The sequence below is a fragment of the Bos indicus x Bos taurus genome, chromosome 16 (genome assembly GCF_003369695.1).
Source record: "Bos indicus x Bos taurus breed Angus x Brahman F1 hybrid chromosome 16, Bos_hybrid_MaternalHap_v2.0, whole genome shotgun sequence".
Taxonomy (NCBI): Eukaryota; Metazoa; Chordata; class Mammalia; order Artiodactyla; family Bovidae; genus Bos; species Bos indicus x Bos taurus.
This window is the reverse complement of record NC_040091.1, coordinates 67,682,422-67,697,260: the sequence shown is the minus strand read 5'-3', so window position 1 is coordinate 67,697,260 and position 14,839 is coordinate 67,682,422. Positions and strand designations below refer to the sequence as shown.

The window sequence follows — 14,839 nt, the reverse complement described above, 5'->3', positions numbered from 1 at the left end:
CAAGCCTGAGTGTGATTCTAGCTCTGCTGTCCCCTTTGCTGTGTGACCTGACAACTGTTCTTATACCTACCCTACTGAGAGTATGGCTTGTCTGTTGGAAAATGGGGATACTTACTATTAGGATTTTAGGAACCCAATACAAATCTTCCATCCTTGAGTTCTGAACAGACTGTAAGAATTATGGCACTTGAAACATCAGCTTAACTACTGATAAAGACATCTGGAGATATGCCTTGAGGCTGAATGACCAATTGGTCTTATTAAGAATCTTGTGCTAAAAAAAAAAATGGAATCTTGTGCTAAATCAGTGGAAATAGGAGGAGTAGGAAGGGCTTCCCCAGGGACTCAGACAGTAAAGAATCTGCCTGCAATGAAGGAGATCCGGGTTCAATCCCTGGGTCTGGAAGATTCCCCTGGAGGAGAAAGTGGCTTCCCACTCCAGTAGTCTTGCCTGGAGAATTCCATGGACAGAAGAATCATGGGCTACAGTCCATGGACTTGCAAAGACCTGGACACAAATGAGCAACTAACACTTTCACTTTCATGAGGAGTGGAAATACAACGCCCCATAATACCTTCCTACTCAGGGCTTTAGTACGGCATGACTTCATTGAGGTAGACCATCAGTAAGTCTTAGCTCTCACTCCCCTCTCTCCATCAGAGTTTGAATATTTTGTAAATCAGCCGCAGTGAGCGTATTAGCTAGGACTGGGTTATCTAGGACTACAAGGCCAAAATAAGAACCTCAACCAACAACTCTTTGGTACCAGATAGGAAAGGGCTTCGTTAATGCTGGAACCAGGTAAGAAAGGGATTGTTGTGGGACAATGTTTGGGAAGCTCATCTTAGGAGAGAATGGGCTCCTAGGAATAATGCCAGACTGAAATTGAAACTTTCTGGGCTTGAGGAGCTTTATTAGGCTCTGGTGATTTCCTTATTGAAGTGGCAAGGAGAATAATTCCAGACAAAAATGACACCATCTAAAAGAGGCCATCATGTGAGAGTCAGAAAGAGGCTTATTTTAACTATTTTAAAAAGTTTATAAGATTCCTAAAAGCTTGGTACCTCCACCCCTCTTCGCTATTTTTATTACCATCGGTCTGCTCTCCTGTAATGATTAGCCAGAAAGCTCTTAAAATGGAACGGACTTGTGTGCATATTTTCAGTGGCAACAAAGAAAATGGCAGTGAGGTGCCAGATGAAGAGGGAAGAGTGGGTTGTAGCAGCCCACAGGCCATGTCTCAGGAGTCTGGGCAAGAAAGAAAAGAAACAATGGAGTGGTGGAATGGAGACGGGAGTAGGGGCCAAATAGGCAGGGACTATGCCAGGACAGAGAGACTACCCTAGGTGGTTTTTTTGGGGAGGGAGGGTTAGAGTTGCTTTTCAATGTGCTAGTTTCTGCTGTACAGAAACGTCAGTCAGCTACATGTATACGTATATCCCCTCTCTCTCTGTCCTCCCCTCTCCCGTCCCATTTAGGTCACTGAGCTGAGCTCCCTGCACTATGCACTAGGTTCCCACTAGCTAGCAAGAGACCCATGTTCAGATTTCTTGAATGTGCTGGACTAAAATTAATGCTTATAATTACATTTTAAAAATATTTCCTAATTAAAAAAAATAACTTTTTCAGCAAGTTATCTTGATTATAGATTTTTAAGATTTGGCTAAGATTCTTGAATCCAATAGATCGAATACTGTGGAAGTTAATTCATAAATCTTAGATATCAGAAAGTGAAAAGGTTTTGTGAGTATTGGATAATACTTGTATATACATTAGCTCTCCCTGGATCACTTGACTGCCAGTATTTCATCTTAAGAGTAGCAATTAAGAGTGAAAAAACATCCCCCAGCCCACACTACCCCCGGCTTAGAATCCACTAAAGCTTGTGGGATGAACATTTTACCCAAATATAGACCTTTTAGTGATTAAGTTAATTTACTCTTTTCAAACTGTGACATCCTGTTTATAAGAAAGAAAACTTATAAAAAGTCATCTTGAGCATGAACTAACTTCTAAAATCAACATTTTGGTGAACTTATGTGTTAAGTGAGTCACAACTATTTGGATGAGGACTTTCTGGTTTTGAAAGAGAAAGTACTTGGGAAAAAAATGTCATTTTGGTTTCTTTGAAATGGAAACATTTAAAAAATGGAATTCACTAGTGAGCCTATCATGTAACAGATTTCCACACACATTTCCTAAGTCGCTTCTGTGAATCTGTAGCCCTGCATCCCCCGTGGGCCAAGTCTTAACCATCCCAAGATGCATTTAGCCTTTATAGTCCTTCCCAGAAATGATATTTTTAAACATGTTGCACAAGGTAAATTTTTTACAATATTTTGAAGGTAAATATTACTGACTTTATAGACTGAACCTTGAAATTTTTTCTTTGTCCCCAACAAAGGCTGAACTTTTATCTGTTCCTATTATTTGCCTGATGGAAAAAAGTTCTCTTTTTACTCTGACCCTTTAATATTTGAAAATGTCATTGTGGGTAACTCACAGTCTAAGTTATAGAGAGTATGTTATATTCAAATTTTTATATTTGATTTTTAATGTATAGTGGCTGTTTATTAGCTTTTCTTCTGGATATACAGGTTGAGTTTTTTAATTATGACCACAACCCCTGTTTAAACATCCCCAGTCTCTATGCTTTTGATTCTAAAATCATTGCCTGGTCTTCCCTGTTGTGTGTGCGCTAAGTTGCTCTTTGTGACCCCATGGGGTGTAACCCACCAGGCTCCTCAGTCCATGGGATTCTCCAGGCAAGGATACTGGAGTGGGTGGCCGTTCCCTTCTCCAGGGGACCTTCCCTGACCCAGGGATCGAACCAGTGTCTCCTGCATGGCAGGCAGATTCTTAACTGTCTGAGCCACCAGGGAAGCTCTGCCCTGTTAAGTGTTAGATTTGTATTTGAGGATCCTGCTGCTTGTCTTGCCTGTTGGCACCTCAAGCACTTCAAGATCATTTTGCCCCAGTTTGAATGACTTTTCCTTTTATTATCCCTGTTCCTTCTCCTGTGTTTCCTCTTGAATTGCTGGTACCATCCACCCAATGAGGGTCTATGGTCTCCGTTCATCCTGGAGCCCTTCCTTTCACTTACCACACCAACTAAGTAGTCATCAGTCCCTGACGATTCTGCCTCCAATGTCTTTTCTTTCCATCACAGTCTGACTCTGCCTCAGTCTTTCCTTAGCTAGCCCAGAACAAAGTTTCTCACCGGGCTTCCCTGTCAAACCTTCCCTCGCTGCCCCTAGATCTTTATGCACATGTAAGTCAAACACCAATCTGCCTAAAAACCTTTACCTACTCCCCACTGCTTTAAGAGCAAAGCAGTGCTTTTTTTTTTTTTTTTTTCCCCCTAGATTCCTCTCTTCTACCTGTCTATTCTCTTGATGGCCTTCCAAATGTAGCTTTAGCTGATACTAGCAGCACCTTTGGGGTCTGTACTGAGTCTTTGTTGCTGTGTAAGGGCTTCCTTGAGTTGCCACACGTGGGCTTCTCTTGTTGCTCCAGCACAAGCTCTGGAGCATGAGTGCTCAGTAGCTGCACCAGGCTCACTTCTCTGTTGAGGCATGTGGGCTTAGGGACCCCGCGGCATGTGGGATCTCAAGTCCCCAACCAGGGATTGGACCTATGTCCTCTGCATTGGAATGCGGGTTCTAAACCTCTGAACCACAGGGGAAATCCTAGTCCTTTGGCTATATCAAATGTTTTCACACTAAGTTTTTTTCTGTTTTGATCCTCATTGTTTGACTCACCTTCTGTCTTCTCATCTTCGCCCTTCCAGAAGTAAAAATAATTTCTTCTGTGTCCTGTCACAGTCCTTTTTAATTCTTTTTTGCCATCCTTTGATATGTCACATTGTGATCAGTTGTCTGTGTGAGGCTTTCTCGTCTAAATTATTAATTTCTCAAGAGAGAGACTGCTTCCCTCTCCTGTGAAAAGTATAACTGTTTTGAAACATTAAGTTTTAAACATTATTAAGTTTGAAATTTAATAAGAGCCCTATTAATATGTGCTGAACTTGGGATACATTGAAACGTATTCAGATTCTCATAGGTGCAATTATTGCACCAAATAAATGGAAAAGTAACAAAGACTGAAGCAGAAGAACTCCATTGCCAATTTTTTTTTTCTTGAGAGTGAGGGATTTAAATTTATGACAAACATGGGAATTCCCTTGAAACTTCAGATAATAATGAATGGCAGTATCATCTGAAAATTGCTACTTATTCAAATTAGACCCGCCAAAATATTGTCACTGGCATTTGTTATCAATCCATTGTATTGATGATTTTAAAATCAGAACTAATTTCTGTCCTGGTTGTCTTTGAATTGATTGGTTTGCATGTACTGATTGGTTAGCACGAATTGATGGGAAATAGGATAAAAATACTAAGCTAAATGCATGCTAAAAAAAAGTGTCAACTCTGTTCCCTATTGCAAGAGCGGTGGAAGGAGAAACTGATACACATAATAATTAAGTGCTAGACTAGTTGAGATTCATTATAATAAACAAAAAGAAACATGGAACAAGGAAAAGTCATTATTACCTGAAGAAGTAATGAAAGGTCTTATTAAGAACTTATTATATGTAATATAATATTGTAACCAATATAATATTGTAAATCAACTGTCAGTTCAGTTGCTCAGTCATGTCCAACTTTTTTGACCCCATGGACTGCGGCACGCCAGGCTTCCCTGTCCATTACCATCTCCTGGAGCTTGCTCAAACTCATGTCCATGGAGTCGGTGATGCCAGCCAACTATCTTACCCTCCGTTGTCCCTTTCTCCTCCCGCCTTCAATCTTTCCCAGCATCAAGGGCTTTTCCAAAGAGTCAGTTATTCACATCAGGTGGCCAAAGTATTGGAGTTTCAGCTTCAGCATCAACTATACTTCAATTAAAAATGAATTAATTTGAATGGTTCTTGAAAAATAGACAAGGATTACAGGCATGAAAATAGGAATTCTTGTGAAGTAGACAACATGGATCAACTGATAAGATTTCTGTGTTCTGAAGGCCAACACGTGGTTAATAACTTCAGCAGGAATCTATGTGGATTGTTTCTATAATATGAAGTCATTCTGTTCTGCTTTGTTTTTGTCTCACAGGTGGATCAGATATTGAGTACCTAGACTTCTATAAGCCTGTCGTGTGGTTTTGGATCCTTGTAGGGCTTGCTTACTTCGCTGCTGTCCTGAGTATGATTGGAGACTGGCTCCGAGTGATATCAAAAAAAACAAAGGAAGAGGTGAGAAATAAAAATGTGTGTAAAAATATGATTTAATTAATTCAGGAAAGGTTACTTTTAATGTTTTTTTTAACATTGATTTTTAAAATATTAAATATTTACTAATTCATTTAAATATTTTAAAATATTTCCACATTACTTAAAATTTTTAATGTTTATGTTTGGTGTGCATTTGCTACAGGAGGCTATCAATCATATAGCAATTCATTGACTTAACCAAAACTTTTAAATACCTCTCATGTCAGATGATATCTTGGTGCTGAGAGTAATTTGTAATGAAAAAAAGATGCAGTTGAAAACATTTTCTTCATTATTTCTTTTCTTTCGTGATTTCCTCAATGGCACAGAGTAAATTTTATTCCATAAAGAGACAGCAGGAAATATTTGTGTCAAGATATCAGTAGCATGAAAAAGTGAAGGTAATATATAATATTGAATTTTCATTGTATTCAGTTGTTTTCTTTTCTTCTAGGTCTGTATAAGTGTGTACACATGCACATGTACACACACACATGTATTCCTCAAAGCTGTTTGCATTAGAACACATTACCCTGTGTACAGATTTCAGCTTTTCAAAAAGATATCCTTTTATCTTTTTGATGCAACTGTATATACAGAAATGACCATTAGAATTTTTGCTCATGAGATTTTGGAAAGTTTGAAATTTCAGTCTTGACTCTGACATTTTTTAGGAGTTTAGGAGTTGCATTTTAATTTATTTTGAAAGGTCCATAAGTACTAGTTTGAGTGTGACAGAGTAGTGCTTTATTATGAATTCTGTATTTTTTGCTTCTGGGTCTTAGCCAACTTTACTAATTCATAAGACTTAGTATCCACAGTCTTCCTTTAATTATCCCTTCATTTCATTATCTGGTGTTCATAGACCAAGAGACATCAGTTGCAAAATCTTTGGTACAGCAATTGTGATTCTTTAAACATACACCCAAAAGAAATGGACTAGATAATAAATGATAAAATTAATTTCTCTCTACAAACAAGTATTTTCTTTGAACACATCAAGTCATATCAGTTCAGTTCAGTTCAGTTGCTCAGTCGTGTCCGACTCTTTGTGACCCCATGAACTGCAGCATGCCAGGCCTCCCTGTCCATCACCAGCTCCTGGAGTTTACCCAAACTCATGTCCTATAATTTCTTATTAATACCCAAGGTGCCTATAGTAATTAGAAGGAGTGTAAGTTATCCAAGATTTCCCTTCTTGGATACCATATTTCTCAGTTGGTAATTCATATATTCAGTCTGTATATATTAATCTCTATCTTAGTTACACCATAAAACCAAAAACTTTATTATAAACAAATCAGCAGGACAATATGCTTGACATTCTAGTTTAACTTATGTGAAAAGTACTTTGAATAGGACCTCAACTGATTTGCCTCAGTCTTATTATGTGTGTGTGTGCGTGTGTGTGTTTGTGTGGGGTGGAGGGGAGAGGGAGGAAGAGAATAAGGTGGATGGAGAGGGAGAGAATTATGGTTATTTTAACTTCAGTATACTTTTAAGGATCTTGAGATGCTAAGGGGGACAAAAGAAATTGTAACTAGAAAATACGCTAGATAACATAGCTAAAAAAGGACCTTTCAAACTTCTAGCATAAGCTGGCATTAAAATGCATTTTTAAAACACAGACACAAATATTTTTTTCTAAGTAAAATAGAGTCAAACAGACAATATCTCTGTTAGATAGTTTAAAATGTATTGTTTTGTGGAAATATCTATTTCCACATACACATATACAATAAATGTAGTATATATTATATATGTACATACACAAACACACACACACACACACATATATATATGTGTGTGTGTATACACACACATGACTTCCCTGGTGGCTCAGAGGGTAAAGCGTCTGTCTACAATGCGAGAGACCCGGGTTTGATCCCTGGGTGGGGAAGATCCCCTGGAGAAGGAAATGGCAATCCACTCCAGTACTATTGCCTGGAAAATCCCATGGACAGAGGAGCCTGGTAGGCTACAGCCCATGGGGTTGCAAAGAGTTGGACACGACTGAGTGACTTCACTTCACATACACACACACACACACATACTAAGATTATTATGGATCACACTCCAAAAGTTTGAAAGCCACCAAGGCACGTCTAGTCAAGGCTATGGTTTTTCCCGTGGTCATGTATGGATGTGAGAGTTGGACTGTGAAGAAAGCTGAGCGCCGAAGATTTGATGCTTTTGAACTGTGGTGTTGGAGAAGTCCCTTGGACTGCAAGGAGACCCAACCAGTCCATCCTAAAGGAGATCAGTCCTGGGATTTCTTTGGAAGGAATGATGCTAAAGCTGAAACTCCAGTACTTTGGCCACCTCATGCAGAGTTGACTCATTGGAAAAGACTCTGATGCTGGGAGGGATTGGGGGAAGGAGAAGAAGGGACAACAGAGGATGAGATGGCTGGATGGCATCACCGACTCAGTGGATGTGAGTTTGAGTGAACTCCAGGAGTTGGTGATGGACAGGGAGGCCTGGTGTGCTGCGATTCATGGGGTCGCAAAGAGTCGGACACGACTGAGTGACTGAACTGAACTGAAGGCACATATAGAAGGGGGAAATTTTATCTTTATGCCAGTGGCATAATATATTTGATTAAAGTTTAAAGCTCGTATTTGTGCCTGATGAACTATGGACGGAGGTTCGTGACATTGTACAGGAGACAGGGATCAAGACCATCCCCATGGAAAAGAAATGCAAAAAAGCAAAATGGCTGACTGAGGAGGCCTTACAAATGGCTGTGAAAAGAAGAGAAGCGAAAAGCAAAGGAGAAAAGGAAAGATATAAGCATCTGAATGCAGAGTTCCAAAGAATAGCAAGGAGAGATAAGAAACTCTTCCTCAGCAATCAGTGCAAAGAAATAGAGGAAAACAACAGAATGGGAAAGACTAGAGATCTCTTCAAGAAAAATTAGAGATACCAAGGGAACATTTCATGCAAATATGGGCTCGATAAAGGACAGAAATGGTATGGACCTAACAGAAGCCGAAGATATTAAGAAGAGGTGGCAAGAATACACAGAACTGTACAAAAAAGATCTTCATGACCCAGATAATCACGATGGTGTGATCACTGAGGCAGACATGCTGGAATGTGAAGTCAAGTGGGCCTTAGAAAGCATCACTACAAACAAAGCTAGTGGAGGTGATGGAATTGCAGTTGAGCTATTTCAAATCCTGAAAGAGGATGCTGTGAAAGTGCTGCACTCAATATGCCAGAAAATTTGGAAAACTTAGCAGTGGCCACAGGACTGGAAAAGGTCAGTTTTCATTCCAATCCCAAAGAAAGGCAATGCCAAAGAATGCTCAAACTACCACATAATTGCACTCATCTCACACGCTAGTAAAGTAATGCTCAAAATTCTCCAAGCCACGCTTCAGCAATACATGAACCGTGAACTTCCAGATGTTCAACCTGCTTTTAGAAAAGGCAGAGGAACCAGAGATCAAATTGCCAACATCTGCTGGATCACCAAAAAAGCAAGAGAGTTCCAGAAAAACATCTATTTCTGCTTTATTGACTATGCCAAAGCCTTTGACTGTGTGGATCACAATCAACTGTGGAAAATTCTGAAAGAGATGGGAATACCAGACCACCTGACCTGCCTCTTGAGAAACCTATATGCAGGTCAGGAACATTTAGACAGTTCTAACCATCAGCAACAGTTAGAACTGGACATGGAACAACAGACTGGTTCCAAATAGGAAAAGGAGTACGTCAAGGCTGTATATTGTTACCCTGCTTATTTAACTTATATGCAGAGTACATCATGAGAAATGCTGGGCTGGAAGAAGCACAAGCTGGAATCAAGATTGCTGTGAGAAATATCAATAACCTCAGATATGCAGATGACACCACCCTTATGGCAGAAAGTGAAGAGGAACTAAATAGCCTCTTGATGAAAGTGAAAGAGGAGAGTGAAAAAGTTGGCTTAAAGCTCAACATTCAGAAAACAAAGATCATGGCATCCGGTCCCATCACTTCATGGGAAATAGATGGAGGAACAGTGGAAACAGTGCCAGACTTTATTTATTTATTTATTTTTTGGCTCCAAACTCACTGCAGATGGTAATTGCAGCCATGAAATTAAAAGACGCTTACTCCTTGGAAGGAAAGTTATGACCAACCTAGATGGCATATTGAAAAGCAGAGACATTACTTTGCCAACAAAGGTCCGTCTAGTCAAGGCTATGGTTTTTCCTGTGGTCATGTATGGATGTCAGAGTTGGACTGTGAATAAAGCTGAGCACTAAAGAATTGATGCTTTTGAACTGTGATGTCGGAGAAGACTCTTGAGAGTCCCTTGGACTGCAAGGAGATTGAACAAGTCCATTCTAAAGGAGATCAGTCCTGGATATTCTTTGGAAGGAATGATGCTGAAGCTGAAACTCCAGTACTTTGACCACCTCATGCAAAGAGTTGACTCATTGGAAAAAACTGTGATGCTGGGAGGGATTGGGGGCAGGAGGAGAAGGGGACAACAGAGGATGAGATGGCTGGATGGCATCACCAACTCGATGGACGTGAGTTTGAGTGAACTCCAGGAGTTGGTTATGGACAGGGAGGCCTGGCGTGCTGCAATTCATGGGGTTGCAAAGAGTCAAACACGACTGAGAGATTGAACTGAACTGAACTGATTGTTAAAAAAAAAAAAATAATAACCAGTGCATTTTGTGATAGGGTTAGCTAGTACAAAGTACTAGCAAGTTTTTTCCAGAGCATTGAGATAATCATCTGTATTACTCTCCTTGGGCTGCCATAACAAGAGTGACTTAAACAGTAGGAATCTGTTTTCTCACAGTTCAGGAAGATGGACGTCTGGGATTAAGGTGCTGGTTCTGATGAGACCTCTCTCCTCGGCTTGCAGGTGGTGGCTTCTTGCTGTGTCTTCACAGCCTTGTCTCTGCATACATGCCTGCAGAGAGAAGGTTCTATATCACCTTCCTCTTCTTACAGGGATACCAGTGCTGTTGGATTAGGGCTGCACCCTCTCTACCTCATTGAACCTTGCATGTGTGTGCATGTGTGCTAAGTCACTTCAGTCGTGTCTGACTCTTTGCAACCGCAGCCCGCCAGGCTCCTCTGTCCATGGGATTCTCCAGGCAAGAATACCGGAGTGGGTCGCCATGCCCTTCTCCAGGGGATCTTCCTGAACCGGGAATGGAACCCGTGTCTCCTGCATTGGCAGGCGGGTTGTTTACTGCCTGGCGCCACCTGGAAAGCCCCACTGAATCTTAATTACCCCCTTAAAGGCTCTGTCCCCAGATACAGTGACAGTGGGGGTTAGGGCTTCAACAAAGGACTTGCTGGAGGACCGGATTCAGGCTGTAACACAATTGTTTCAAAGAAATTTAAATTTCTACATTAACTGGCTTATTTAATATGAGAAACAAGTTTGTTTGCCTCCTTTTGAATGATCGTCTTGGTTCTCAGCCAGAAGTGTGAGATGTATCACTGTGTGTTTCCAACACTGAAAAGTAGAAAGCTCTTTTCTTCTTTTACCATAAGTCGTTTGGCTTGTCCCTCGTCTTTGGAGTGACATGTCCTTTCTGCTGACTGCCTCTGGAGAAAGCTCATGTGAGTAAAGGCCATGAGCAAGTTTACAGAAACCCTCTGGAGCTGCAGCTGCTCCGGACAGTTGAGCCAGTTGCATTGGAGCTGCCACTTTGAGCAGATGTGTGTTTTCTCATTTGTAATGCAGTTTAGGGAAATGACAAAAGTGGGTCACAAATTCAACAGAGAATGTAAAGAGAGAAAGGGAGAGATGATTTATAATTGTGAAAAAAGAAAGAGAAAGACAATTTATCATTATGAATGTATAAATTGTTAGGGCCAAAATTTTTATAAAGGAAATATGACTAAACATTTCTACAGCAGTGGAAAAAGATTATTGAATAAGTTTAAGCTTGAAATAACTCACTAAAGTTAAATAATTAAATAAGAACAAACTAAATGCATCCTAGGAGTCATCTTTACACACACAAACCATATTGGATGACTGCTCACTACGTATTCATTACCTTTTGTTCTTAAACCATTCCAAACGCTCCAACTTTTAAAAACTGCCTAAATGTTCAGAAGCAACAAGAATATTTCCAGTTTTCAATTCCATAAGAATGCTAAGTAATTTTTAATAACTTGGAATCCTTCCTATTAAAAATGTCATTGGTACAGAACATAAAAAAATCAAAATAACATATATTAGCAAATTTTCAAGTGGTGATACAAAAACATAAACTTTCCCTCCCACAAAAGATTTTGGCTAATAGTAAGTTCCAGTCTTACATTACTTCTTCAAAAACAAATCTCCTTAAATCATATCAGATAAGTGCAGACATAGAGCTCTAATCACATGTGACATTATTTCTAAATTTTTTTTAATCTTAAAGTCTGCTCTGTTTCCAATGAAGATTAATTTTAATGAAAATATATTTAGGAGTAAGGACAAAGTTTTTGATGGACGTGCTGAAATAAAACGTTGATACAGCTAATCTATCTGAACTGTTTGAAAGGAAAGGCTTCAAATTGAGAGAGTAGCACTGGCATGTATATACTACCATGTTTAGTAAACCAGATAGCTTGTGGGAGCTGCTGTAGCACAGGGAGCTCAGCTCTGCTCTGTGATCACCTAGATGGGTGGGCTGGGGCGGGGGGAGACTAAAGAGGAGGGGACATACATATATATACAGCTGATTCACATCGTTGTACAGCAGAAAGTGACACAACATTGCAAAACAATTATATTCCAATTAAAAATAGAGTTAGTTGGAGCAACGCTGTGTAGTTTCAGAAGTGTCACAAAAAATTATAGTTGATCTGCATTCCTCAAGGAAAAGAATAATGACCTCAGTAATTTTTCCATGGAGTCATATGCATTTCTGTAAAAGGATTTATCTGTTTCATTATTTCTTAAGCTCTAATGGAGAGTAACAATATTCAATGCTGAGAATTGATACAACTAATTATCTTTTTCTGTGAAGCCATGTACCCTCTTTTGAGGAAATAATATTTCCATTTAGAAAATAAAGATTATTTATATATTCTAAATAACACAATAATACTGATATCTGAGGGAAGTAAAATAAAAATAAGATGTGATCACAAAATTCAGATGGTAAATTCCTAAGAAGGTAGGGGATGGTGCATCCTTATGTATAGATGTGGTTCAGTTTGCTACTGCTGACTTTCTTTGAGTTTGAAAGACCATCAGTATCATTCTTGTACTGATGTACATGTACCACAGTTTGTTGGGATGGTCTTGTCCAAATGTGTGACAAGCACCACTTCAGCCCCTACATCAGCTGCCACTGTTCTCTGTAGTGCCAGTGGCACTCTGTTGTTGCTGGTTAATGGCTAAGTTCTGTCTGACTCTTTGCAACCCCATGGACTGCAGCATACCAGGCTTCCCTGTCCTTCACTGTCTCCAGGAGTTTGCTATAACTCACGTCCATTGAGTTGGTGTTGCCATCCAACCATCTCATCTTCTGTCATCCCCTTCTCTTCCTGCCCTCAGTCTTTCCCAGCATCAGGACTATAAGTTGGCTTTTTGCATTAGGTGGCCAAAGTACTGGAACTTCAACTTCATCAAAAGTCCTTCCAATAAATATTTAAGGTTGATTTCCTTTAGAATCTATTGGTTTGATCTCCTTGCAGTCTAAGGGACTCTCAAGTGGCACTGTAGCTAGCCATACTGAATGAATACCCAAGAGTTGCTTTTTTTTTAACCAGTGTACTGTGATGTGCTTAGCTGCTCAGTCACGTCTGACTCTTTGCGACCCCATGGACTGCAGCCTGTTCCTCTGTCCATGGGGATTTTCGAGGCAAGAATACTGGAGTGGGTTTCCATGCCCTCCTCCAGGGGATCTTCCCAACTCAGGGATGGAACCCAGGTCTTCCACCTTGCAGGCAGATTCTTTACCATCTGAGCCACCAGGGAAGCCCTTTTTAACCAATATCATTTCTGTAACCTCTGAAGGTGTTTGTGCAAGTAACATTCACTTGAGTAAGTTGACCTTATATCATATTACAAAAACTCCCTTTGATTAGGAAGCAGCCTTGAAAGACTGTTCTTGGAACTTGTATTTGGCCCCAGCATTGTGCAGGGACCTGAGAATATGGAGGGACGTAGTTTTCTTCTGCTAATGACCTGGCAACAGCATTTGGTCTTCCCTGGTCTTCACTCAGGGTGGTAATGCCTCCTGATAGTGAAAGAGCTGGGATTTAACAGCTCTTTATCTTGTCTAGAGATGGAGAACTAAAGAATAGTTGCAGCCTGAGCCTTGAAAAGCTTACAGAAGAGTACTTTATCATTATTAGGTCTTATGGGAGAAGTGCTTTTAATATGAAAGGTTTCATATGCCTTTTGAAATAAGTTAGACTTTATTCTGAAAACCTTAGGGAGCCATTGAAGAATTTTAACTAAGTGGAATGAAATATCTTGTCAACAGGAAGGCAGATGGATTATAAACAAAGCCTGATGCTGATAAATCAGTTGCGAGATTATTGAGATTATTGATGGAATCCAGGTAGTGCAGAATGAAGAGTCTGTGGTGGCAGCAGAATAGAGATGAAATAAGGATTTCAAAATTATTTGGGGGATAGAAGAGATAGGTTACCCTTTAGCCGGGGGCAATAAAGAGAAAGGGGGGATGGCATTCATGATTCTAGCTTTGGATGGAATTACAAAACACAGGAGAGTGAGATATTCTGAGTAGACGAGAGGACTGAGAATGTCATTTTGGACATATTGTGATTGAGGGCTGTGTTGGACATCGAGGTAGCTCATCAAGTGTAGAGAATTGGATATGCAAGCCTGGAAAGTAGGAAGGATGGGAGCTGCAGAGAGTTGGCTGGGTGGGGGCTGGGGAGAGGGCATTCATCACACGACAGTGGAAGTTCTGATTATAGATGAATTCACCTAATGAAGACTTGGAAAGTAGTCAACCATAGAGCTAAAAACGGAACCTGGAATACAGTAGTTAAAAGGGTGGATGGAGAGAGCATAAAGAATGGGGTAGCAAATAATATAGTTAAATACCCTGATTCATGGAAGGGCAAAGGCATTGAGGTTTTGAAGAGAGGATGGTTCACATGATGCATCAGACTGGCTAAAGACAATGGGTAAAGAAAGGAACCCAAGGGAAGATTGACACAGTAACCTAAAAAATAAATTAGTGAGAGTTCTCTGTGAGGTTGTGCTCCAAGACTGCCACTCCTGTAGCAGAAAATTTAAATATTTACCCCTGGATTCTTGGAGGAGGAAATGGCAACTCACTCCAGTATTCTTGCCGGGATAATCCCATGTACAGAGGAGCCTAGTAGGCTACAGTTCATGGGGTTGCTAAGAATAGGACATGACTAAAAAACAACAATAAGCAACTAAGCAACAACAACAACTCTGGATTGTACAATACACTGGATATATCCTATGAACGTTCTTTAGGCACATCAAGAACAATTCCAAAGGGTAATATTCACAGAATATTTTATGGAAATGGGAGCGTTGGCGCACAAGTAATAAAAACTGTTGACTGAGCAGTGCAGCAGCATTGACACTG

At 40.1% G+C, this 14,839-nt stretch overlaps 1 protein-coding gene across 4 annotated transcripts in view; it reads left to right on the top strand.

Annotated features, from left to right (window-relative positions):
• Window positions 1-14,839, top strand: part of KCNK2 (potassium two pore domain channel subfamily K member 2) — a 225,661-nt gene that overhangs the window by 168,190 nt on the left and 42,632 nt on the right. For all 4 annotated transcript variants that reach the window (XM_027565604.1, XM_027565605.1, XM_027565603.1 and 1 more), the window contains exon 6: window positions 5,119-5,258. In XM_027565604.1, the coding sequence (XP_027421405.1) occupies window positions 5,119-5,258 (140 nt within the window). The remainder of the gene's footprint in view (window positions 1-5,118; window positions 5,259-14,839) is intronic.